General features: G+C 51.9%; 1 protein-coding gene across 15 annotated transcripts in view; it reads right to left on the bottom strand.

Moving 5' to 3' along the window:
- Positions 1 to 13,766, bottom strand: part of KANK4 (KN motif and ankyrin repeat domains 4) — a 64,340-nt gene that overhangs the window by 29,983 nt on the left and 20,591 nt on the right. For 4 of the 15 annotated variants that reach the window (XM_070486398.1, XM_070486404.1, XM_044749289.2 and 1 more), the window contains exon 2: positions 1,810 to 1,897. In XM_070486398.1, the coding sequence (XP_070342499.1) occupies positions 1,810 to 1,825 (16 nt within the window). In that variant the 5' untranslated portion in view covers positions 1,826 to 1,897. The other 11 variants (XM_070486394.1, XM_070486402.1, XM_044749287.2 and 8 more) reach the window with 11 other exon arrangements.

Here is a 13,766-nt window from a genome sequence, read left to right on the forward strand (position 1 = left end):
TAGGAGGACCATCTCTGCTCGAAATGAATTTCACATCAGATAAAACCAACACAGAGCCAAACTGGCTGAGAGCTGCACGCAGACGCGGGAAAGGGGATGGGAGGGCACAGGGAAGGAGGGAGGGACCCCGTAATTATCTTGAGGGACAAAGTGAAGTGCAACAGGTGAGTGAACCAATCAGAGGCAGTTAAAGTGAGAAAAAAAGTCCAAAAGCCTATATCAGTTTCTGAAGGAAATGGGAAAAGCAGAAATTAGAGGGAAAGTGGCCAAAAATACAGCTGGAAAGAAGGGGAATTTAATGAGCCTCTTTAACAAGCAGAGACAGCGATGGAAGCGTCTCACTCTCCTGCCTTTATTTTGTGAGACGTGTGTGCGTGTGTGCCTGGGGGAGCGGGCCTGTGCTGGGCGGGCTGTGAGCGATCACGTGGGGAGCTGCAGTGCGGGAGGCTGAGCAGGGACAAATGAGGCAGGCAAGGACGACAGGCCCTGGGGGCATTAAGCGAATCAGCTGGGGTTCTGTGCCACCACTTCCATGGATGTACTGAAAAGGCAGCTCTCTGGGGAGAAAGGCAGACTCTTGAAATATACTATGACTGCATTTGGAAAGAAGGAAGAGGCAGGGCTGGAGCTGCTGTCTGGTCCCTAAGTCCTGCGCCAGCCAGCGAAGGGTCACGTGCTTCAAGGGGGATTATAGGCTCTCCTGTTTCCTGACATTTGGTGATCTGGAAAAAGCATTTCATTAGAAGTCAGGAGATGCGGGGCTAGCCTACGACCTTCAGCAAGTTTCCTGGGGGGGGGGGAACATTGATGGAGATATTCACTGTGCGAGATGACAGTATACTGAACAACCCTACGTGCATTATCTCATTTGGTCCTTTACCAACCCTGTGCAGTAGGTGTTAATACCTGCATATAGATGAGGTGTGGGAGACTGTTTGCAAAAATAGCCACAAGTATACCCCACCTCTGGGTGCTCCCCTCCCACAGTGACCCTGGCTTGGCCTTGTAACTTGCTTTGGCCAGTGGGTCCACAGCAAATGTAACATACGCAGAGAGCTGAAAACTGCTTGCACGCTGGGGTTTGTCTGTTCTTGCTGTGCTAGGAACCCTTCTGCCACCATGTGAACAAACCCCAGCTAGCCTGCTAGACAGCGAGAGAGACGTGGCCAAACCACCACCAATGCCCCAGGAGACATGGGGCCAACCTCCAGACATGGGAGGGTAGCGATTCTAAACCATCCAGCCAAGTCACCCAGAAGACCTCAGACACGTGAACAAGCCCAGCAAAGATCAGCCAAGCCGGCCCAGACCAGAATAACAGCCCAACCCACAAAATCTTCTGAGAAATAATGAATACCTTTAAGTCAATAAACTCGAGTGGCTTGTTACACAGCAAAGCTAACTGATACACGAGGGAACGGGGGCTCAGAGAGGGTAAATGACTTGGAGAATCACACAGGTGTGAGTGGAGGCTCTTTCACCACATTGAGCCTCTTTCTTAGACCACAGGTCCCTCATGTCTAAAATGAGGGTAATGAGCAAGAGCATGCTGCTCCCTCCTTGGTGCATGGACGAGATGCAAAAACACTCTGAAAATTACACAAGTCCGAAATAAATACTTGGCTTCATGCTCATTCCTTACCGCCTTCTCTTGTTCATACCTTAAATATATGGTTTGGGTCTCCCAGCACCACCTGTGTGTGGACCGTGTCCTGCAGGTCCCCTGGGCTATTCCAGGATTGATGGTACCCATCCCTTCCCAACCCCTTTTGCCCACTTTAACCCAGGGATAGCCCGCAGCCTGCCTACCCTCTGTCTTCTCCATCGTAGGGAACGCTGACCGTCAGTCTCTCAGGCACTCTTCATCTGACAAGTCTGTAAAATCCACCAGAGAGCCCTGAAAGAAAGGACAGAAGAGTGGAGACTCTCACTAGAGTTGGAATAAGTCTGGAGGGTACAGAGCACCTGAGAAAGTAACACCCATCCCTGCCTTTCTCCCAGGGGTGCCCATGAGCTCAGAGTCCTCCAGAAAGGGAGATTAAAAGCTTGTACACACCCCCGGAGTCCGATCCTGGGTGTGTCCTCATGGAACGGTAGCAATGGTTGGCAGCAAAGGAACATTTGGTCCAAGCCCTCAGTTGGCAGAGGAAACTGAGGCTCAGAAGTTGACTGCTCTGTGCAAGGCCTCAACACGATAGTGAAGGAGCTGGAGCCAGAGCCAGGGCTCTGACGACCAGCACGGTGCTCTACACCACACCAAGAGCTGAAATCGACTCAGCCCATCATGGTAAAAGAACTTCAATCCATTTTGTGAGAAAGCTGGGATCAGAGTACCTATAAACGACCTGTGACATCCCAATCAGATTCAAGACAGAGATGATGTCATTATAGGCTCTGACCGGGAGCTGACACCCAGAGGTGACTTCTGATTGTGTTCACCTGGATGGCCAGAGGACATCAGGAACTATCAAGCAGAACACTGGCCTGGCTCTGAATTTGGGTACCTTGAGGTTCAATCACAAATTCTCCCCAAAGTTTTAATCCATTCCCAGGACTCTTTCTTTGAACGGTAAACAAAGTGGCTCCTGCCCCCATTACAATAAATCCCTCAGGAAATCAGTCTTCTATGGTCGCACCTCCACGCACATCGGAGTAATGAGTTGTCTGTGACAAGTCAGCTGTGGGTGTGGGGTTGTTGTAGGAATTCCAATGTGCTTGACAATGAACTCCAGGGTTCGGGGAGACTGGGAGTGACAGGTGGGTGAGGGGCGGCCCCCAGCAACCGAGGATGCACAAGGAGGGAACAAACAAGCAAACCGGAGAAGAGGGCGGGGAAAAGCAGGCCCACCAAAGAGGAGGTGGTCCCAGGCTTGCCTGACTGGGAGTCCATGTGCCCTCTCCTGTGAGCACTGCTCCAGCCCTGGCTCCCCCAAACCACGGGCACACGGCCACCAGAGGGGCCCTTCCCTGAGCACGTGTGACGGCTGGAGGGCAGACGGAGACACTCCCCACAGAGGGAATGCCAACACTGAGTCCACCGCTCCCCTTGGAGGCGACAAGCACTTGGTTTGGGTGGCACAGAGCTGGAGTAGAGGAGGGGTGAGGGATAAGGAGATGGAGTGAGGCGGTCCTGGAGGTGGAGACTGGCCACCAAGAGGGGTGGAAAGTTCTAACCTGGGGCGAGGGAGGTCGCCCTTATTAGAAAGAGAAGGTTCTAAAACAGCCCAAGTGTCCTCTGACAGGTGAATGGATAAAGAATGGAATACTACTCAGCCACAAAAAAGAAGGACGTCCTGCCATTTGTGACAACATGGATGGACTGAGGGCATTATGCTAAAGGAAATAAGTCAGACAGAGGAAGACAAATGCTGCATGATCTCACTTCTATGTGGAATCTAAAAAACGAAAAAACGACCTCACAGATACAGAGGACAGACAGATACAGTGGTTGCCAGAGGCCAGGGGGTGCAGGGGGGGAGGAAACGGGTGAAGGGGAGCAAAAGGTACAAACTTTCATTTATAAAATAAATAAGTCCTGGGGATGTATGTACAGCAATGGGGACTATAGCTAATAATACTGTAGTGTATATTTGAAAGTTGCTAAGAGAGTAAATCTTAAAAGTACTCATCACCAGAAAAAAACATTTGATATACGTGTGGTGATGGATGTTAACTAGACCTATTGTGGTGAGCATTTCAGAATACACGCCTGTATCAAATCATTATGCTGTACACCTACAACCAATGCAGTGTTATATGTCAATTATATCTCGATTAGAAAAATAAGAGGTCACTGCGGCTGCTCTCGGTGCCCAGGTCCGTGGTCTGCAGTGGGCAGAGAGGTTCAGCAGCTCCAGGGTGAGCCTGGGGAGGAAAAGCATGAGGCCACAAGCCCTAAGCTGGGCCCCGGGCCTGCCTCCCCATCATCACGGCCTCTCCTCTCCCCTCTGCCCCTTCCTCCCACCCCATAGCATGTCTGAGCACCGGGCAGGCTCAGAGCACTGGATGTGCACAGATTGTCTCAAGCGATCCTCACCATAACCCCAAGGGGACTGTTATTGTCCCATTTCTCAGATAGGGAGACTGAGGCTGGCGGAGGTAACAGGGCTCCCCAAGACGCATAGCGAGCAAGTGTTGGAGAATATGTGCCCTCAAGTCCAGCCGACGTCAAGCCTGTGCTGGGGACGAAGTGACCTGTGAACATCTGCCTGCCCCATGAGGCGGCCTGCTGCTGTGACGGACCTGAGCTCTCATCGGGAGGGAAGCGCTCCTGAGCCATGTTCCTCTGATTCCCCACAAGTGCACCTGAAACGCCCTCTGGGTGTGAGGCAGGGAACTGCCCTCCTAGGGCCTTCTGGCCAGAGGTGTGGCTGGCTTCTCCAAGGCTGGACTCCAAGCAGTAAGGACCCCCCCAAGCAGAGGGGGCCCCCTGGTGCAGCTGGAGCTCTGGCTGCACAAGCTCTCACCCTCACCTCGGGGAGCTCAGTCAAGCACTGCCTTTGGTTAGATTAGGATTCAGCCCTTCGTACGTCACATCACGGAGATCCAAACAATTACACAGCACAGAGTAGGTCAAATTCCATTAAAAAGAACTCTATAGAGACCTCTAATAGTCCTCTTTGACTTGAGGTTTACTGAAATTTAATCATTCCAAGGCTACGGAAATTAAACGGAGCTGACACCCCGGCTCTGAAGGGGAGGGCCCAGCAGGCTTTCACTCTAAAGGGCTCTCAACTCAGGAGGGAAGGGGAGCTGCCAGCCCCCTAAGGCCCTTCCAGCCCTTCCACCCCAGCTTCTCCACTTTGGCCCACGGTCCTTGCGGCGGACACCTTGGAATGCGGCTAAGAGGGCTTTCTTCCAGCGGGTGGGCGTGTGCTGGGGTCCGATGAGCGGAAGGGAGAAGTAACTGCCACATCAACACAAGCTGTTTCGTTTGCAATACAACAGAATATGAGGAATAGCTTTGTTGGACAGAAATCCCCTTTAAAATGGAATTTTGCAACCTTCTGGAGCATTTAAAATTCTGACATAAAGCAATTTATTATTCGTTCTGTTAAGCACGTTCAGAGCCTTGCAGTACCTGGTGTCATGCAACTTTTCATCTGTTTATGGCCTATCCCAGCTCAGGGATGCCCGATGAGGTCCCATCTTCTCTCGGTAGCTCATTCTATCCCAGATGTTTGAGGATACACGGCTTTATCTCTCTCTAACCCTTCTCCCTGTGAATCTGTGAAGGTCAGAACTCCTGAAGGACTCATTTCTGTCTCCCCCACCTCCACACTCCCTGTCTCCTAACATTTGGCAGTCACTCAGTCCACGGGACCATCTCCAAGCTACAAATGAGGAAACGAAGTCACAAAGAGGCCGTGTGGCCAATCCAGTTACCCGGTTTACTAGGGGTAGGACCATTTGTGCGACTCCATCACCCCACATGGCCGTCAAAGCCAATGGGCAGTGAGGAGGGGGGACTGAGGCTCCCCATTCAAAGCCCGCCGAGGAGGCGGCACTGGCAGACTTAGTGGGGCCACGTGTAACCACCAGGCCTCCTTGAACGGTTCTGCAGGGTCCACGCCCAGCAGCGTGGCTTCCCCGGGTCAGCCCAACTCCGTTGAATATGCCCACTCCCATCCCCCTCCACATTTATTTCCCTTATAGTGCCATTTTCAATCTCATTTCTAACCTCAAAACCGAATGCAAAGAAACCTTCCTCAGTCCTGAAACCGAAACCCAGTTCTGTACTTTTGTTCTCCTCAAACCTCTCTTTATTCTGCAATAATAAAAATGCCGTATTTCATCTCAGAACGGGCTACATGCCAAAACAAACAGCACCTTGGATTTCCTTGAAAAGAAAGCTTGGCTCAGAGCACAGCCTTATTGCCATGAGAATTCTTGGAGAATTCAACCTTACAAAGTCAAATATTTAGCAAGGTAGCGCACCCAACAGCCCTCCTGTCAGTTCCCGCATGATCTCTTGCAAAGACAAAGCACTCTTTCCGAAAGAGAAAAAATATTACCCATACCTCGTAGAATCCTGCCAAAATGAGGACAGCCTCCTGTCCCCTATCCCAGGGCCCACACCCCCAGCGCAAGGGCCCTGTGCTAAGAAGCAGGAGGCACCTGACAGCGCTGCTCCACACGGAGGGCTGCAGCCCAGACACGGGGTGAGACGCACTCCTGGAAAAGATTCCGCCAGACGAGCTCTCCAGCCGGCTCTCCTCCCGCCGACCCGGGACCCAAAGAGATAACTCACGCTCAATAAACGACACATTAACACAACCTCATTAACTCCATCCCCACATTTTTCTGCAAGTGCCGGTGGTTTTTGCCTGCATTGCAGCAGCTGAATCGGGGCTTCACGAAGAAGAAGAAACTGGGAGCAGGGACGCTGCCACCGCATCACCTTCCCTTGGCATCCTCCCCGCCAGAGCCTGGAGCCAGCAGCCGGCTCCTCCCCGAGGGCGAGGCTGCCGCTGGACCGGAGCGATTGCTCCGGAGTTCAGCGCGGCCGCATCGGCTTCCCAGCTGTTAAGGGATCTGTCAGGTGATCCGTGACCTTGCTGGAAAAGCAAATCCTGGCTTCCTTTTCGCTCCCAGGAAGAGGGGAGTGAGGTCAGGAAGGCATTCAATGCTCAATAAGCTGCTACTGGATCTTGCAGAAAGAGCAAGAAAGCGCAAATCCTTCCATTGGAAAGTTAGTTCCCAGAGCTGCTAGCACTGGGGAAGGACACATCTAAAGACGGCGAAACAGCACACACCCGCTTCCCCCCGCCTCGAGGCGCTCACCGTTAATTAGGCTTTTCCTCCCGCCTTCCTGCAGCTGATGAGGCTCATTAGTAAAACTCTTCCTAACAAGGACACAGCTTCCTTAGGAGTTGAAACCCTCCCGTGGTACCTCTCTTTCTTCCAGGCTCGCCCCCTGTCCCCACCGCCTCCTGCAGCCCCACAGCCCGCGAAGCTTCCCTCAGCAATCCCAGACCGCGGGCTGCCCTGGGCACTCAGGGGCTGGAAGTCCGCCGGCCGAGCAGCAAGAAATAACGAGACCGGTGAGTCCCCGCCAGACTGGCCGCTGCTGCTCCCTGCCGCTCTCCCCGTCAGATGCCCCGAGCACCGAAACGCCCCCAATCCTGGCAGAAAGAAAGGCGAGCAGGTACCTCCTGGCAGGACCCGGCTCGGGCAGGGTCCCTCGCTGCAGTGCGGAGCAGTGACTTCAGAGGGCGGGCGCGGGAGCCAGGGAGAAGGCAGCTGTGCGGAGGAAGGTCCGTGTCCGGGCAGGCGCCGGGGCAGTCCCAGCCAGCCCGCTGCCCGAAGCTCTTTGGGGCAGGGGCAGGTGTGAGGCGCGGGCACAGCTCCAGGCTCGCGGAGCCCAGCACCACTGCTGGACCTGAAGGAGATCCGGAGGGCGGGGGCGGTCAGAAAGGGGCCGGAGAGCGTCTGGGCTCCTGTGGGCCGGCTCAGCACGAGGATTTCAGGGTTAGGCTCTCGCCAAACGCGGCTTTCCTGGGAAATGAAGCCCTGTCAGTAAGGCATGTCCCAGCAGCTCTGACCTTCAGACACTGCCTGTCAAAGAGATGAGCTTTCAAAGGTCGGGGCAGATTCCTGCCGGGCCCACGCTGAGACAACGCCAGAGCCGAGCATCACTCCGAAATGCTGCCTGCATCCGGCCCAGTATGCCCAGAAAGCATGCACATCCTGGGTCCCACTTATCCTCGAGCCAGCTTGGGGCAGCCAGATGGGTCTGAGCATCCCCATCGTACTGGGGAAGAGAGACAGTCCAAGTGCCTTCCCTTGGCTCCCCCAGGAGGATATCTGGATTAAAATGAAGATTCCTGGGGTAGAATTCTGTGTTCTCCCCACTACACTGGATCACATTCCTTATTTTCCTTGGAAGGTTCCAGAGCATCTTGCTCAAGAGGGAGGTTAAGAGACTTGCCAAAGGGCAGAGGATGATGCCACGGACAAGACTATGGAACGCCGACCCTCACTTTCTCAGCTGCTCAAAGTATTTTTCTGTGTTAACTAACTACACAGAACAAATCAGCAGAATTAAAAAGAAATCAGAAATATAACGTGAATTCTGAGGTTCTATGAAAAAATACGCTGAGGAGGAAACTGCCTCCCTGATAGACTGAAAGTAGCCATCCCCCCACGCCAGCTAGAGAAGGCCAGAGGCAGCTGACACTTCACCGGGAAGCTGAGAGACAAGAGCGCCCCACTCTCCCAGGTCCCATGGCTTTGCGGCCCCCCACTCTTCCCCTCTGGCTTATCCGTGTGATGAAGATCAGTATTCTCTCCGGGGATAAATTCTTCCTTAGCCAAGAGAAAGAGCTGCAAGGCTTACTTGTAGAGCTGTGCCTTTCTCACAAGACCCAACACTCCTCGGGAACACTGGCCAGTCCCCACCTGTCCTCTGAGCTCGGTCGGCATCCCTTCCAGGGGCAGCGGCCAGCCTCCCCGCTTCCATGGCTCCTGTCTGCCCTCTCCTGCAGCAGGAGTCACCTGAACTCCAACTGCTGCCTCTGTGTGCGTCTCCCCAACCAGACACTCCACAAGGTTTGTGAAACGGAACTCACCCACAATACGGATGGCTCTACACCCAGGAGACCCCTCCAGATACCACCTTAAGGACCAGGGGAGCCCCCTGCTTTTCCAAGAGGCTCCAGGCCTCCCCTCAATTAAAAAGACAGCGGAAGGAGGGGAGGAACCACCAGCCCCGGGAGGGCCACCCATCAGCCCGGCTCAGGGGCCAGGACAGAAGACCCACGGGGAGCACACACAGCCCTGACCCAGCTCCTCCTCTTTTCAGACCTCTTTCTGGAGAGAAGCGGCACTCGCAGCTCCTGGCTCCACGAGGTACGCTGGGACAGGCCCCGTGCTGACTGCCACAGCTCTAAGAAGAGGAGAGATTCTTGTCTTCCGTGTCTCTCTGACTGACGCCGTGCACTCACTCAACTCCACGGTCAAGTAGGGAGGTGAGCAGAACCGGGGACATTACCCCGTTTGCCCGAGGAGGAAGCAAGGTGGGTTCTCAAGCTTACAAAGCTGGAAAAGGCAACTGGAGCCCACATCTTCTGCCCCCCAGTCCAGTCCCCTTTCCCCCAAACCACACGCCTGAACCCGGGTATGCAGGGGAATGCCAGAGACACACCAACACCAGGAGTGAGCCTCGGAGCTGGGGCTGTCTAGGCAGGAGGGGCCTCACGTTTAGGGGAGGTCTTCATAGGAAACCCCAACTACTCTTTCTAGGGGAGTCCATGCTTCTTTTTGGGGGACTCTTTCCATGACCCCTGACCCTTGCCATGTCTGGGATGCCAGCACGCCCCACCCCTGGGCCTCCCTCAACACACATCTGAAGACTAGTGGCCAACTTCATGTTACCCCAAGCCCCCCAGAGAATCTCCTGCACAAATGCGTTTATCCACAGGAGCTCTTCTGGCAAGAATCATTTGGCTGAGGGGGCGCTGCCTCGTTTTGCAGAGAAACCTCCAGCTTCTACGGCCCAGGTCCCTTCGGCCCCAGGATGGAAAAAAGGTGGACTGTCCGAGCCAGGCAAGATGGGCACTCGGTGAGCAGGGAAAGAGCCAGAACTATTTTAAGAATGTGCCTTTTATGTTGCGGTCCCTCAGGCTTTTGCACTTTGCTCGGGAAGGTCAGCCGCTGGGCGTCTGTGTGATGACACGGGGCGGAGGAGGAGTGAGCTGGTCAGGTCCCTGAGCAGCCCGGGACAGCCACACCATCCTGACCCGGTGCAACTTGGACAGAGGGAGCGAGTGATCACGTGTGAGGCCTGCTGGGGGCCTGTCGGCGGGGAGTCCCCAGTCTGACCCTCTGAAGCGGAGGACGCTTCTCAGAGAGGAAACAGGACCAACTGCAGGAGAGAGGCAGCTGCGCGAACCGGGACAAATGCTCCTCGGAGAAAAAGAGGCGTCAGGGCCACGGGAAAAACGGCACCCCTCGTCCCTCCCTCCACTTAGACCTTTCCAGAAGGTGCCTGGTCCCTGGCAAACACACTGTAGGATGGAGACGCCAACAGACAAATGAGGAAGGGGCGTGAGCAGGCGACCCAGAAGAGAAGAAATACCAGTGGTTAATATTTGAAACACTTAACCGCATGAGTCAGTAATCAAACAGATGCCGGGTAAACACGGCAGCACCATGGTCTTAATGCAGCCCACACGTGCCAGGCACTCCGGGTACAGTACAAACACCCCCAGTTCAGGTTCCTCAACGGCCCTCTGAAGTGGCACCGCTGCTTCCACGATGCGAGGACAAAGCCGAGGCTCGGAGCGGCTGCCGGGGGCGGGGACCAGAGCCAAACCCAAACCCGTGAACGTGCCGCTCTAACCACGTGTGCGGTGCCACGCAGACGCACTTAAAAGTCAGAAAGAGACCTTTCAAAGGAAGGTCCTCAGTGCTGATCAGAGTGTGGTGAGAAGGGGACACAGCCCCTCGGGAAGATTGCCACAGAGTGGGGGCAGCCCAGCCCACAGGGGAGCCCCACACCCGACGCAGGACGGGCATCTCCCAGTCCATGCCCGAGCGGTCACTACAACAAAGTAAAACGGCGAAGTAAGCACATGAAAAAGGTCACAGTGACATGTGAGTTCTTTTCTTGGTCTAAAAAACACCGCTATTACAATGTATTCTTGGAAACTAAAAGACAAATTATTTTGGGAAAAAGGTGGGAAATCACCATAAACCTACCACCTCAATGCAAGTAGTTTCATGTCCACCTATTTTGCATATTTTAATTTAATTGAAGAGCAAGTTCTATGGTGGTTAAGAGTCTGGGCTCCAACTCAAGGAGCCATAGTTGGAATCCCAGCTCAGCCAATGACTGCCTGTGTGACCCTGAATAGATTACTCAACCTCTCTGTGCCTCAGCTGCCTCACTTGTAAGATAGGAATAGTAATACCCTCTTCACATCGTGGATCTGTCAGGAGGATTAAATAAGATGATAATACACATCAACCACTTAGAACAGAGGCTGGCATATAGTCTGTGTTCAATAAATAATAAACATATTAGTTATAATAATATAACTTCAATTATGAATTCAATTTTGTATTTAAAATTATATCACATAACCATTTAAAAATATAGTTACACGTGCTTTATAATGATTATTGTAAATGGCTCTGCAGAGTCCACTGACTTTGGCCTTATTTTCCAAACCCACTCCATCGTGGAGGTCAGTCCACCTCACATTTACCTCTGCCTTCAATACTCCCGGATCACTCCGCCGTCTTAGACAGGAGGGCTCAGGGCAGGTGTTGGGGGAAGTCCCCTGTTCCAAGTGGCCAAAACCCAGCTGCCACTTACGATGATGAACGGTTAAGAGCATGGCTTTGAGGTAAGGCAGACAGGTTCAAGTCCCAGCTGTGTGACTTCGAGCAATGTCCTGATTCAAGAAGAGCCCAGCTCAGTGCACGGTTGTGGGGCCGCCTGAGATAAGTGTGTAAAGCGCTTGTGCTCGCGATGTAATAAGGCTCACTAAGTGTTAGCTATGATTACTTTTTAAACCCACAGTGTTTTAAGCGAGGCAAGGGCAGGGATCGTGTCTGTGTTATTTACCACCCTATTCCTAACAGTTGGTGTGACGGGAACCCAACAAAAAAGTGTTGAATCAACGAATAAATAAATGGATGAACAGATGGATCCTAGAGACCCAGAGCTGGAGAGGATTTCTGGCTCATTTCACTTAGCATGTTTTCAAGGTCCATCCAAACTGTAGCACACATCAAAATTTCATTTCTTTCTATGGTTGAATAATATCCCATTATATGTAAGTAGCACATTGTTTATCCATTCATCTACCAATTAACACTTGGCTTGCTTCCACCTTTTTCGGCTGTTATGAATAATACTGTATGAACATAGGTGTACAAATATCTGCTCAAGTTCCTACTTTCACTTATTTTGGATACATACTTAGGAGTGAAATTGCTAGGTCATATGATAATTCTATATTTAACTTTCTGAGGAACCACTAAACTGTTTTCCAAAACAGCTGCGCCATTTTACATTCCCACCAGCAAAGCATGAGCGTTCCAAATTCTCCCTATCTTGACTAACAGTTTTTTTTTTCCCATTAAAAAAAAATTATTATAGCCATCCGAGTAAGTGTAGTAGGTATGAAGTGTTATTTCACTGTGGTTCTGATTTGTATTTCCCTAATGAATAGTGACTGTTGAACACTTTTCATGTGCTTATTGGCCATCTGTATATCTCCCTTGGAGAAATGCCTGTTCAAGTCCTTTGCCCATTTTGGAACTGAGTTGTTTGTTTTTGTTGTTGTTGAGTTGTAAGAGTTCTTTATATATTCTGGATATCAACCCCTTACAGATATGTGACTTACAAATGTTTTCTCTCATTCTGTAGGACATCTTTTTGCTTTCTTGATAGTGTCCTTTGATGCGCAAAGGTTATGAATTTTGACGAAGTCCAGTACATCTGTATTTTCTCCTGTCGCTTGTGCTTTTGTATCATATCCATGAAATCACTGCCAAATTCAATGTCATGAAGATTTTCCTTAATGTTTTCATCTAAGAATTTTATAGTTTTAGCTCTTAAGTTTAGGACTTTGATCCATTTTTGAGGTCATTTTGGTATATGGTTTAAGATAAAGGTCCAGCTTCATTCTTTTGCGTATGAATATTCAGTTTCCCCAGGACCATTTGTTGAAAAGATCACAATCTAATTTTAGAACATTTTCATCACCACTCCCCAAAAAACCTCATATGTGGGATTTCATTTTTAGACGGAACTAGGAATATAAGTGAGTTATTGAGAGTTAATAAACCTTGGCATTCATAAACAAAAATTAGTTCACTGAAAGCATTTACTGAGAGTTTAATTCTCTGTCCTACAAAGAAGTGTGGCTGCCATCCCTCACCAGACAACCCTGCAAAGCTCCTGTGCGTGCATGCGGGCCAAGAGCCGGAGCCCACGGTCCTCAGACACGAGCTCTGTTATCAGTGCAGAAGGCACCTGTCTGCTTTCCTGGGCTACCGAGCAACTTGCAAACACCATCCTGGGCTTAGCTTATCTCCTTCCTGAGGAGTCCCACCTCCCTAGGCTGGAAAGCAGGATTTGCAGCACGAGCCTCCTTCACAGCTGGGGCTGAGCCATGGGACGCACGCTCAGCAGGGAGAGGCGCCCAGGCCAGGCCTCTGTCTGGAAGAAAGTGCTCTGGAAAAGGAAGGCTGCGGGCAAGCGATGCTGGGGAGGGCGGTGGAGCGACCCCCGGTCCTTTAATGAATTCCTCCTCCACGCGTGCTTGCTAGAATTAATCGGCTTGTTGTTTGCGGCAAGGACCCTTGACCGCTACAATGCAGCATCAGCGTTGGCTTGACGTTTAATCGCCTCAATTCTATTAATTTACATTACTGGTAGAATTACTTTTCGGAGTTTCTGTTGATTTGTCCTGAGCATTTGCTGCATGACCATTTTGATTATTTCTCTCTTCCCCTTTCATCCTGTGTTGTCACCAAATTCCTTCCCACTGGAAAGTGGGTGTCAGTGGGCTCAGTGGGCCACAAGGTCTTTTGTGTCTTGGCTGAACTGGGCCATGGTCAAAAGGGCCTGGGAACCACAACTTGGAGTAAACCGAGGAATCAGCCTCCCCTGCCTCCTGGGTCGCTTCAGTGAGGTCACCTTAAGGGCAGGCACAGACACAGCCTCCGCAGTGCAGCGCCCCAGCACCCCTGGCAGCTCTGAGCCTGGTGAGAATCCAGCGACGCCGTCACAGGCGTCACCCGGCTCCAGA

Source organism: Equus asinus, chromosome 16 (assembly GCF_041296235.1).
Source record: "Equus asinus isolate D_3611 breed Donkey chromosome 16, EquAss-T2T_v2, whole genome shotgun sequence".
Classification (NCBI taxonomy): domain Eukaryota; kingdom Metazoa; phylum Chordata; class Mammalia; order Perissodactyla; family Equidae; genus Equus; species Equus asinus.